This window comes from Oncorhynchus clarkii, chromosome 21 (assembly GCF_045791955.1).
Source record: "Oncorhynchus clarkii lewisi isolate Uvic-CL-2024 chromosome 21, UVic_Ocla_1.0, whole genome shotgun sequence".
Lineage (NCBI taxonomy): Eukaryota > Metazoa > Chordata > Actinopteri > Salmoniformes > Salmonidae > Oncorhynchus > Oncorhynchus clarkii.
The window spans coordinates 37,825,794-37,839,176 of record NC_092167.1 but is presented as its reverse complement, the minus strand read 5'-3'; the positions used below and the strand labels follow the sequence as shown (position 1 = coordinate 37,839,176).

The 13,383-nt window shown below is 42.5% G+C and overlaps 1 protein-coding gene across 3 annotated transcripts in view; it reads left to right on the top strand.

Moving 5' to 3' along the window:
* LOC139378983 (inactive ubiquitin carboxyl-terminal hydrolase 53-like) overlaps positions 1 to 13,177 on the top strand; it is a 54,471-nt gene extending 41,294 nt beyond the window's left edge. For 2 of the 3 annotated variants that reach the window (XM_071121655.1, XM_071121656.1), the window contains 4 exons: positions 2,413 to 2,480; positions 9,462 to 9,531; positions 9,744 to 10,522; positions 10,744 to 13,177. In XM_071121655.1, the coding sequence (XP_070977756.1) occupies positions 2,413 to 2,480; positions 9,462 to 9,531; positions 9,744 to 10,522; positions 10,744 to 10,820 (994 nt within the window). In that variant the 3' untranslated portion in view covers positions 10,821 to 13,177. Of the gene's footprint in view, positions 1 to 2,412; positions 2,481 to 9,461; positions 9,532 to 9,740; positions 10,523 to 10,743 lie in introns of all 3 variants that reach the window. The other variant, XM_071121653.1, reaches the window with a different exon arrangement.
* Positions 13,178 to 13,383: the final 206 nt, after the last annotated feature.

Sequence of the window (13,383 nt, the reverse complement as noted above, 5' to 3'; positions counted from 1 at the left end):
AGTCCAATCTTTGTTTATTCAGACCAGAGAATCTTTCTCATGGTCTGAGAGTCCTTTAGGTGCCTTGTGACAAACCCCAAGTGGGCTGTCATTTGCCTTTTACTGACGAGTCGCTTCCGTCTGCCCACTCTACCATAAAGGCCTGATTGGTAGAGTGCTGCAGAGATGGTTGTCCTTCTGGAAGGTTCTCCCATCTCAACAGAGGAACTCTGGAGCTCTGTCAGAGTGACCATCGGGTTCTTGGTCACCTCCCTGACCATGGCCCTTCTCCCCCGATTGCTCAGTTTGGCCAGGTCTAGGAAGATGCCACAGTGTTCTTGGGGACCTTCAATACGGCATGTTTTGGTTCCCTTCCCCCAGATCTGAGCCTTGACACAATCCTGTCTCTGAGCTCTACGGACAATTCCTTCGACTTCATGGCTTGGTTTTTGCTCTGACATGCACTGTCAATATGTGGGACCTTATATAGACAGGTGTGTGCCTTTCCAAATCATGTCCAATCAATCAAATTTACCATAGGTGGACTCCTATCAAGTTGTAGAAACATCAAGGGTGATCAATAGAAACAGGATGTACCTGTGCTCAATTTCAAGTCTCACAGCAAAGTGTTTGAATATTTTTTTTATTTTTAATTTTTTTTTTTAATCTGCATTTGCAAACATTTCTAAAAACCTGTCTTTGCTTTGTCATTATGGGGTATTGTGTGTAGATTGAGGATTTTTAAATTGATCAATTTTAGAATAATGCTGTAACGTAACAATGTGGAAAAAGTCTAGGGGTCTGAATACTTTCTGAATGCACTGTATAGCCTACTTTTGGATTTTTCATTCTGTTCTATTCAGATATTTTTGAGATGCCTTTTATTCACTCGCTGCCTCGCTTCAGCTATAATCTCTTCACTACTCATGTTATGATTTCACTCAACTTCAAAATCTCTGCCATTTATGAATAATTAGACGGTGCAAACAACCCATTCTGAGACTTTTTTTAAAATGTTATTTTTTATACATACGTGCACACAGCAGAATCTACCGAGGTTATTGTGCAAGAGTCTTCAGTGTCGGCTCGCCAGTGTGTCTTGTTTGGCGATAATGATCCCAACTAGCTGACGACTGCTTTCTTCCCAAGAGGCACAGTCAATCGATGGGCAAACACCAGTCTGACCAAAATGCGTTATGCAATCCAGCGTCTATTGTCAATAGTGTAGTCATTATAACAAGATAGGGATGAATTAACATATTGTACTATGTATATGATATAAATACCTTACTCAATGAGTGAATGATTTGTTTTTGATGAGTCAGTACTACGACTATATGGGACTATATACACTGACTAAAAAGAAAACATTAAGACACTTTCCTAATATTGAGTTGCACCACCTTTTGCCCTCAGAACAGCCTCAATTAGTCAGGGCATGGACTCTACAAGGTGTCAAGCATTCCACAGGGATGCTGGCCCATGTTGACTCCAATGCATCTCACAGTTGTCAAGTTGGCTAGATGTCCTTTGGGTGGTGGGCCATTCTTGATACACACAAACTGTTGAGCGTGAAAAACCCAGCAGCGTTGCAGTTCTTGACACAAACCGGTGCGCCTGGCAACTACTACCATACCCCGTTCAATGGCACTTAAACATTTTGTATTTCCCATTCACCCTCTGAATGGCACGAATACACAATCCATGTCTCAAGGCTTAAAAATGATTCTTTAACATGTCTCCTCCCCTTCATCTACACTGATTTGAAGTGGATTTAACAAGTGACATCAATAAGGGATCATAGCTTTCACCTGAATTCACCTGGTCAGTCTGTGTCATGGAAAGAGCAGGTGTTTATAATGTTTTGTACACTCAGTGTAGGTACTTTACTTGACCAAGAAATCCATGTCAAAATCTGTAAGTGAAATCTCTAAAAGGCCTTAATGTACGTAGATAATCTCTTTACATGCGTCTGTAGATCACTGCACTTTATTGCTAGTTGATTTCAAGAGGTGATAGTGCCACACTTATAGCCTATTGTATTGACACCCCTCAATTCAGTGCTCCATTCCTGTTAGGGCACAATTAGTATTGACTCTTCTCAGTCACCTGAATTCACCAATGCACCAAACTGAGAGAGAAATGGATGTGAGCCATGCATGGACTAAAATAAAAAAGCTGTTTTGTAGATTTAGTATCAGATTACTCATTAATAAATCATTCACATAACAAAGTAGTGTGGAGTGGGATCTGGGTGGGTGGGGGTGTTATTTCTGTGTTTACTCTAGCAGTTTAGATACAAAATAATCTCTTTAAAAGGTTGGAAAAACCTGCATGTGGAGAGATGCCATACAATGGGACATGCATAGAAAGAAAGGCCTTTGTCATGTGGTGTCAGCATTGACTCAGCCCTGCCCAATTTGTGAATTTCAGGGATCCCTTCTCTCGCCGGAGAGGTGACGACTCCAAGACTGACATCTTGCACTCCTCTTTCTCCTATGGTAAGCATTACATGGTAAAGTTTCCCCTACAGTAGGTACAGATCTAGGATCCGCTTTCCCTCCAAACACTGGTAATTCACCATTAGTTGTCCGGCCTTCCCATGATGCTTTGTGCCAGTTGCCTTTCGGCTCTTCACGTACACGACTCCTTATTTGTTTTGCTAGTTTTGTACACCTGCTTCCCAGGTACTTTTTAATGATGTTGTCCTTGTTTGTTAGTTCTCAGAAAAGCCATCTGGCAAAATTCTCACTTTTGCCCAAAGCAAGAACACGCAAAAATTATTAAATGAGGCAGCTGTCCTAATTTCAAGTCAATATTTTGGTGACCTAGATGAGACCTCATTTAGACTAAATGGATTGTTGTGTATAAGAGGCAGCTGAACCTTTCCGATGATAGGAAATATAATTTTCTGTCAGCCACTATGTCTGATATGGAGGGAAGGAAGAATGATAATCTTTGTCATTAGGTCCTAAAGTTTAATTTCCCCCGATAAGTTTAATGTGCATTATAAGGTCTAGCGATATTAAGGAACGCCTCTCTGTAATTTCCTTGATTTATGGTCCCATCAGTTGTGCTAAGGTCATAGCCCAATGGTGGAGATTCTGTAAGGAAGCACATGTGAGACCGATTCCTCATTTACTGGATCTGACCTTTTCCAGATTAAAGTTTGTTTTCGGTGCAGTGCACAGAGTAATATGATGTGTCCTGCCCTGAACAATGCATGTATGAACATGAAAAGTGGTGTGGAGAGGGGTGAAGCGGGTGGGGATAACGGTCTGTGCTAGCGACAGATTTGAAAATGTCACAAAACACAACAGCCTAAAGGACACAGAGTATGGTAGCTACTTCTGTGAATTTGCGAGGCATGTAACAAGACATTGAGATTTTTTCCAATAGAGTCTTAGGAGTCGACTCCTAGCTGAATCGAATCTCGAGAGGATTTGAGGACCATTGCTGGCAGCAGCGCAGCTCTGTTGTGAATTCATGTTTATTTTTATAAATTTTTCTATCCGTTTTAAGCGAAAACTGTTTAAGTTTAAACGTTAAGATTGTTTTTCTCCATTTGTTACATCCCTAGCTCAGACACCCCTTACATATATTCTCTGATTTTCATCACATGTTCCCACTGTCTGACCCATCTATTCCACCAGAGAAAAAACATTGTTTTGTAATGCTCCAATCTACGGCAGCCCTTTAAACACCCGTCACCAATTCTCAGAATTGAAATCCATGGAGTTTGTCCTTACAGAGCAGGGATGATGAGCGAGCTTGCGGGGGCCTCCCAGCTGTGCCCAGCTGAGCAGAAAATGCCACGACCGGGCCTGTCAGAAGGTGGAATTCCCACATGCACATAAATAAAATGCCATTGTCTGTGGCACCAAATATTTTCTCCTCCCCTCCTTTTATTGTGTCCCTTCTTGATAACAACGAATGGGGTGAATGCGAGGTCTCAACCAATGTTTACAGAGGGATGGTGGGTTGGTTTTATGTAAGTTTGGTGAGCTGACTAATTGAAGCGGAAAAGGGTAGTGTTTTGTCGGCCCTGTGCTAGCCCTTGAGCGTCTTTGTATGCAGAGCAGAGCAATCCATATGGAAATACTCCCTGGCAAGGAAACAAATGCTTTTAAGCCTTGATGTATTTTTCACCGCTGGAATTTCTGTTCCCCTGCTTTCCCCCCCTTTTTTTACTTAAAAAAACAAAAAACTTTTAGCAGTTTTTCATTTGAAAACAGTGGTGACCAATGAAATAGATGTAAATATTTTTTGTAGCTTATGCACACACAGTAGGACTACAATAGAATCAATTGATCTAATTGTTCCGGCACCATGTTGATTCATTGCCTTGCACTTGGCGTCCGTGATATTTTTCTGTAACAAAATGTCATATTTCCGATTTTGCGTCTCACAAAGACACGGGTGTTGGAACTTAAAATCTCAAATTTGGAGGAGTCTCCTGGGTGGCGCAGTGGTTAAGGGCGCTGTGACAGCTGTGCCACCAGAGACTCTGGGTTCGCGCCCAGGCTCTGTCGAAACCGGCCGCGACCGGGAGGTCCGTGGGGTGACTCACAAATTGGCCTAGCGTTGTCCGGGTTAGGGAGGGTTTAGGCCGGTAGAGATATCCTTGTCTCATTGCGCACCAGCGACTCCTGTGCACGCTAACCACTGCGCCCGGCCCGCCACAGGAGTACACGGTGTTTCCTCCGACACATAGGTGCGGCTGGCTTCCGGGTTGGATGCGTGCTGTGTTAAGAAGCAGTGCGGCTTGGTTGGGTTGTGTATCGGAGGACGCATGACTTTCGACCATCGTCTCTACCGAAGTTGTAGCGATGAGACAAGATAGGGGAGAAAAAGGGAGAAAGGGAGAAAAAGGGGGTAAATTTGGTGCTGATATGTATTTTTATTCGATACTGTGATTTTATTGAGATTCGATGTCCCAAACATTCTGCTGCTGCAGAGAGCCATGAGGAAACACATTTTTATCAGTCATGGAAATAAGTGCTGAAAACAACTTGTTGTATAAGATTGAGAACAAGCTATGAATGGAGTTTTGGTACAGGTAAAGCCAATTGGTGCAAAAAATAATATAACAATATTGTCGATACAATATATTATTAAAAATAATATCCCGATAGCTACCTATTGATTTTGTTCCCCCATCACTACTTGTTGATAACTTGAGTGTTCGATGTTGTCACTCTATTTGTACCTGGGATGTTGATACTGCTCCCTGCCATTTGCAAATTGTATTGACAAGCTACAGTGTTTTGAAGTCAATTTGGCAGGAGTTCAGCTGTGCTACTCTGGCCTGGGCTTGTGCTGCAGATAGGTCTGAGTAGATTCCAGAGGTCCATTAGAGGCTAAAATCCTTTTTAAAAGCACATGGGTGTGTGGGTGAGAGAATAGATGGCAAAACGATAAAAAAAATAATAATCTAAGATGTAAATCGTAAACACCATTTTAGAAACCACAAACCTTTGTTTTGTCTGGATATACAGTGTTACGTCTACAAACAACAGTAATAAAAGTTGAGAACGTGGATGTCTCTCTTCTGGAACAGTCATCCAGATATTGCCCACCCAAATGACAGCGCTATATTCCCTGTTGCCGGTATGCCAGCCTAACCACAGCGTACTAAAATGGATGCAATGCCTTAAGAGAAGGCGTTCTCTGTGTGTGTGTGTGTGGCTTCGAAAGGTCACGGCCACTGGGGGGGGGGGGGGGGGAGATAAAGTCCAGCCGCTTCAAACAGCCATATCCAAGCAGTAAATCATGCCCTCCCTTGATTTACTCCGATTGGCTCCCGCGGTTCCCCAGACGCTTGTCTGGAGACCATAGTCACACGCTCTGCAGTGCTAACTGTTGTTTTGCTATCATGTTAGCACAACATCCCTAATGCTGCCTGAATATGCCCCCTTAGACGAAATATGGACCTCTCTGAAATATCACCATTTATTAGATGTCAATAAATACTCTTGTTTTTTTTGTCCCCTGATCACTTTGATCACCATCAGTTCACATATAGATTGATCGAAAGCTCTACATTTTTACCATGGTTAACTTTTTTCTCCTCCCTTAATTGATTCGCACTAGAAACTGAATTGCAATGTGAATGCAAGTATGATTGATGTTGTGGATTTTGAAGGACTGCAGATCAGCAGAAAACCCTGAGGTCTACAAATCTTGGCTCTGCAATCTTAAAATTGAAACGTCTGACATTGCCTAATTTTGCTGCATCAACACAGCTACTTAAGACGTTCAAAGAGCTGTCAACATTCTGGTGTTATCATAAAAAAAACAGAGGTTGGAGTTCGTGATGACACGTTTGATATTTGCAAAATAACCTTTAGCTCACAAAGATGCTGAGCTATGATGGTAGAGCTTTTGAAACAAAATGATATCACTACTGTGATTTAGTAAGAGGATGATTTGATTGGCTTTCGGCACATGAGAAGGTGTCCTTTTCGGCTGCTCTGTGTAGTCCCATTCGCTGAAATGGGATCAGCGATTTAGGTCCACAGAAAGGGTACCTTCAAAACCCTCACCGCTGGAACACAACACTGAATGACGTACACAAACACCAGAGGCCATAGTCAATCAAAGAGAGTAACTGGTTTTCAAAGTGTGTTCTCCATTTGGATTCATCCAGTAAGCAAAGGTGTTTTAAGTGTCGTTGTGAGGACATTTAGTATATATTAGCGGTTTTGATTCAATAAGGACCCAAGCTTACACATTGTTTCTTATGCCAGCACAAGCAACTTAATGCAACAGTTTTTTGAACTGTACAATTGAATTTGTGGTGCCCCTAACTTCTAGGACATTAACCAAAACCACATGAATGTATTAATGCACCCTACCTAAATTACTTTGTGGGTCTCTAATGGTTATATTTGTAACACTAAGGGAAAAGTGCACCACAATGCTATTAGTGACCCCGACTCTGCCGTTAATCACTTAAGAGATTATTCAGCCATTGATTAATATCTAGTCTGATTGCTGATGTCTGAAACATTTTTGTGATTTTAAAGTGCGACGAGGCATCTCTGTAAGCAGTGACCGAAGCCGCGTCTTTGTTATACAGCAGCTACTCTCCCCAGTCCCTCAAGTTTTCTCTTGGCAACAGCCCACAACACCGTAAAGAAGAGGATTTGCTACAGTAAGGCCCAATGTAGTGGAGGGCTGTAAACTGCATCCTCGCTTTGTTTTTCATATTCGTATTGTTTGGGTTGCTTGTCCACATTACAAATCAACAGCGTCAAACTGAGAATCGCCACACGGACTTTAGCGGCTTAAAAACATGCAGCGTTGGGAGGGGAGGGAGAGAAAAAAAGAATGAAAACAGAGCCTGGACTCTGGAGTCCGATCCCAGCGTAATCATAGCATGCCAGCAGAAGGGATTTAGACAGTAATGCTCCTGCGGAGAGTGCAAAAAAAAGGAAAGGGAGAAAGTCGAGTGTGCTGACGCGCCACAGATATCCTAAGCCACTCGCTCACCTCTCCAACCCAGTCAGCTGTTCAAAGCCCGACACAGTGCTGCAAACACACCCACCTTGTCAGTGTGCTTATATACTGAACAAAAATATATATGTAAATTGTTGGTCACATGTTAGAACTGAAATAAAAGATCCCAGACATTTTCCATATGCACAAGATTATTTCTCTCAAATGTTGTACACATATGTGTTTACATCCCTGTTAGCAAGCATTTCTCCTTTGACAAGATAATCCATCCACCTGACAGGTGTGGCATATCAAGATGCTGATTAAACAGCAGGATCATTACACAGGTGCACCTTGCGCTGGGGACAATAAAAGGCCACTATAATGTTCAGTTTTGTCACACAACACCGTGCCACATGTCTCAAGTTGAGGGAGTGTGCAATTGGCGTGCTGACTGCAGGAATGTCCACCAGAGATGCTGCCAGAGAATTTAATGTTCATTTCTCTACCATAAGCCACCTCCAATGTCATTTTAGAGAATTTGGCAGTACGTCCAACCAGCCTCACAACTGCAGACCACGTGTAACCATGCCAGCGCAGGACCTCACCAGCGGGATCGTCTGAGACCAGCCAGTCTGTCAGCTGATGAAATTGAGTTTGCACAACCGAAGAATTTCTGCCCAAACTGTCAGAAACCGTCACAGGGAAGCTCATCTGCATGCTCGTCTTCCTCACCGGCGTCTTGACCGCAGTCCGGCGTCGTAACCGACTTCAGTGGGGAAATGTTCACCTTCGACGGCCACTGGCACGCTGGAGATATGTTGGAGATATGGAGATATGTGCAATTCACAGATGAATCCCTCTTTCAACTGTAACGTGCAGATTGCAGACCGTGTGAATGGCATCTTGTGGGAGAGCGGTTTGCTATTGTCAATGTTGTGAACAGAGTGTCCCATGGTGGGGTTGTGATATTGGCAGGCATAAGCTACGGACAACGAAAACAACAGTTTTCACCTCATGTTTCAGCATGATAATGCACTGCCCTATGTTGCAAGGATCTGTATACAATTCCTGGAAACTGAAAATGTCCCATTTCTTCCATGGCCTGCATACTCACCTGACATGTCACCCGTTGAGCTTGTTTGGGATGCTCTGGATCTCGCCAATATACAGCAACTTCGCACAGCCATTGAAGAGGAGTGGGACAACAGTCTACAGGCCACAATCAACAGCCTGATCAACTCTATGCGAAGGAGATGTAGCGCTGCATGAGGCAAATGGTGGTCACACCAAATACTGACTGGACTTCTGATCCACGCCTCTACATTGTTTTAAAGGTACCTGTGAACAATATCTGCATTCCCAGTCAAGTCAAATCCATAGATTAGGGCCTAATGAATTTATTTCAATTTACTGATTTTCTTATGAACTGTAACTCATTCAAATCTTTTAAATTGTTACATGTTGCGTCTCACTTTGCGTTAGCAGGGATTAGCATCGTTAACCTGAAGGCAAGCAAATGGGCATCGGCTTGGTACTTCAGCTCTGGCTCCCTTTGAGGGGCCTCAGCCTCGCTCATGCCGGGTCAGACAGTGGTACACAGGGGGCCCGGGGGCACTCTACCAGACTGCCACTCTACTTTGATACCTATTCCCCCAGCACCTGGCTAGGCCCTTAACATGACCCCAGTTAGATAACATGTCTGTGCTAGAGACAGGCAGGAGAACTCTGTGACCCTGTTCGAACATGGGATCAAAGCAGAGGCACAGCAATATTTGAGTGGTTTGTGTGTCAGTGAGGGTAAGGTTTGACAATCTATTTAGAGAAGTCATTTTTGGTACTTGATTCAGAATAGGGCAGTGTTGTTTCTAAGTGTTTTGGGCTAAGCGTTTCTGTTTGTTTTGTATGTTTTACTAGATATAGAGGAACATATGCCAACTATAATCACTCTTACAATAGCAATAAATTCATACCTTATGTCAAATGCTTTAGTAAATTTGTCGCAATTGACCAAATCTAATGAATGTATTAATCTATTCCAGGTGAACACCCAGCAAAGTTTCCAGACCTGCAAGATGCACATCTCCTAAAATTGAGTCCAAGTTCCCAAAGGTAAAGCATGATCATTGTACTAGTTTCAGTAGAGTGAAAGGTTTCTTTCTTTGATTCTTTACTATAACTGGAAAGTAATGGAAACAATTGACCCATTTTGATGTGCCAGTATTGATGCTTGTGATAAAGTATTACATCTTATTCTGGATAGACTGTTTTCCTTCAAGTTTGAAAATATATTGATGTATGTCCTATTCTCCTTGCGGCAGAAGAAGAGCCTTCCGATATACGCATGGGATTCTGGAGAGGACGAAAGGTCTGGATGATGAGCAGGAGGATAACATCGATGGCAGCCCCAGCTCGGTCAGCCCTATCCCCCCATACCTGCCCAAGACCAGCAGCTCAGAGTGGAACAGCTACGATGACCTCGCCGGCTCCTTCTCCGAACAGGAAGAGACCAAGGCCCTGGTAACCAAAGACCGCTCCCCCCAGCCCCACTACCACATCCTGACCCCACTTCTCCCTCCCAAGACCAACGTCCACCGGTTGACAGACCAGTCGGGGTTCCGCGCTCCCCAGCTCCAGGAGCCCATTTGCACAAGCGCCAGGAACGAGGCCAAAAACAGGCTGATACTCTCCCAAACCATCCTCCGCAGGTGGATTGAGACGCCCGTCGAGCACAAGCTCTCATCGGACGCTAGCTCCAAGTCAGGCTCGTCGGACCAGGACCGGAACGATCTGTCGGCCAGTGAGAGCGGAGAGGAGAAGGTTCCCAGTTCAATGCCAGGGGACGACACGGACGACCTAGACTCCCCGGTGACAGGGGATATGGTTCTACCTATGGGCCTCCCCACCACCTACTTCTCTGTGGACAATTGTATGACAGACACATACCGCGCAAAATACCACCAAAGGCCCGCCCTGCACATGATGACGAACGCTAAAGGCGGGGAACAACACATGTCGTCTGGTGAGAGCGACCTGGGAGAGGGAGGCCTCCCCATCCCAGATTCCCAACCTACAGAGCCCCCCAAGAGCCAGCCTGAATCAGGTAACTGGAGCTCTCTGTAGATAATTTGCCACGGAAAGTGGAAGACACTTGAAGCCCTAGTTGTTTGTGGTCATACCCATGTCACCATTTGTGGTTTTAATGTGACCAAAGTGAAAGCATGTTTTCTACTATAGATTTTTTGGGTCATCAATAAATGTTATAAAAACTTTAATTAGAAGTCTATTACAGGGGTGAATAATATATGTTCCTGTCTTTTGCAGGTTACTACTCCAGTAAAACTATAGCTAAATGGAATCCTGTAACACCCAAAGGACTTGATGAACATGGGTTTCTATGATGGAAATTCTACTGTTGAAGGGGCCTGGTACGAAAGCCACAGTTAGAAAAAATGTAATCTCCTTCTACAATTTTTGAATCCTCTTACGGTGATGCTTATTTGCTTGTAGAGATGTCATATCAGAAGACAGACATACATCTGGAATGCCAAAGAGATTGGTAACTCCCAGAGGCAGTAAAAGTCTGAAGAGTACTCTTCAGTTCAGCAGTAGTCTCAGGAGTCTTACGTCATGCCTGCACACCGGTCTTCATGTGATTGGGATTGTGGCCACTAGATGGCAGCAGCAGTAATTGTGGATTTGCACAGTAGAAAGCCAAAAATAAATTACAAAAGAGGATCAAACCTAGGATGGTTCTTGGTCGATGCAGGGACCTGCTCGAACTTACTTCCGAGGTCATTCACAGGTTGGCTCACTGAAGAATGTTTCCCACGAAACCACTTTTCCCCTCCAGAGATGATCAAATAAACTACATGTAACAATGACAATAACTCATCTCTAACCAATTTACACTTTAGCCAGAAAATCTATGAAATGCTTGTATTTGTTTCTCGAATTAGTCATTTCATTGTTCTACAGTGACTGCGCAACCTCTGCCTATGTAACAATGTAACAAGGTGAGGTAAATATGCCTTGAGCAGGTTTTTTACTTTTACTGTCCAGTGTTGATGCAGTCATGGAAAAAGGGAGATTCAGTTTGTGTGCACTTATGCATTGTTTTTGTAGGAGCACTACTTTAAAATAAGTCCCAAGGGTCCCCCTATGTGGCCACAGAGGAACCTAATCTTGGGTGAATCTGTTCCAGTCCGAGATTGAATGAGTGTTTTAAAGGCCCAGTGCAGTCAAACTTGCTTTTCCTGTGTTTTATACAGTATATATTTCCACACCGAGGTTGTGAAAATTATATTACAATTTTAGTGTAAAAGCTGTTTGAAAAGACTGCCTGAAATGTCAGCCTGTTGTGGTGAGACTGAGTTTTGACCTGCCTGTTGACATCACCAGGAAGAAATTAGTTGATTGACCAGTTCAAAAGAGTTCCAAACCTCAGCCAATAACAGCTAGTTTTCAGTTTCCCCCTCCCCACTCAGCACTCCCATAAGGTCCTATCAAAATTCTTGCTTGAGAAATTGCTCTTTCCTAAGAAGCTTTTTTTTAAATTTTTTTGAACTTTTTAATTGAAAACAAATCACAGTAAAGTACTTAATTGTGACCCACAGATAATTTTACATTGAGATAAAAACAGCTACTTGTTAGGAGAGAAGCATCTCAAGTCATTGGTATCTGGCGTATGTTCTAAGCTGCCTTTTTAACCCTGCCATCCCAGGGGTGTATTCACTAGGAATCAAATGGATGAAACGGGGAGTGACTAACCCGAACTTGTTCAATAAGAAACACACATTTTTGTTAAATGGTTTGCACTAACAAATACACCCCTGACAATTCGCTGCTGTGTTTTGTATGGCTTTCTATCCCCAGTTCAGATCGCCTCTCACACTCCTTTCCAGATATAAGCCTCATTGTTCGCTCTTTTAATGTTTCTCCTGTCACATACTGGGGCAGTGTGTTAAAGGTACGTTACTTTTCATGTTGTCAAACCATGCTTCTGTGTATTTGTCTCCTGGGTCAAACACGTGTCAAATTCAGTTAGATGTTCCTGTACAATGGAACCAATTGAATTTGTTCCAAAAGTCTAAACTCCAAGCTAAATCCAACCCACCTCAAACTTGTAAGTATTTGAAATATGAATTTGACCCAGGTCTGTTTGATTTACCAAAACCTCAAGAATGGATTGATTACTGGATGTAAGGATTTTAAGAGTGAGGTAAATGAAGTAGAAAATTAGTGCTTTTCTGCAGGTATTGTTCTAGTTTGACCCAGAGATTATCACAACATTGCCTACATGCTATGTCATTTTTTTTCATGGCGGACCATTCTAGTGATGCTGTAAGAAAGTAATTTTTGTTGTAAATGTTTTAATATATTGCTCGGCAGACTTCACTGCACAGTGCCTTTCTAGTTTTCTATGTCAAGTTGAAATAGGAGCCGTCATTTGTACAATATGTAATTTTTCTAGATGTTTTTTTAACATTCAATTTCATTTTTGATTAATAATTGTTTAATAAATAATTATATTTAACCATAGCCATGTCCAAGTTTTCTAAACCAGTTATTCTCATATAACATTAATGTACATAATTATAATATCCATAATTATAGATAGACTACTTGGGGTAAATATAATCTCTGCAAACCTGAATCTAAATCTCACAAATGTATTTTATGACTATGCCTGAACACAAAAGATAAGGGTAAATCTAATCAAACAAGTCTACAAAGATATAAACAAAAAAAGAAACGTCCTCTGTCAACTGCGTTTTATTTTCAGCAAATTTAACGTGTAAATATTTGTATGAACGTAAGATTCAACAACTGAGACATAAACTGAACAAGTTCCACAGACATGTGACTAACAGAAATTGAATAATGTGTCCCTGAACAAAGGAGGGGGGGTCAAAATCTAAAGTAAGTCAGTTTCTGGTGTGGCCACCAGCTGCATTAAGTACT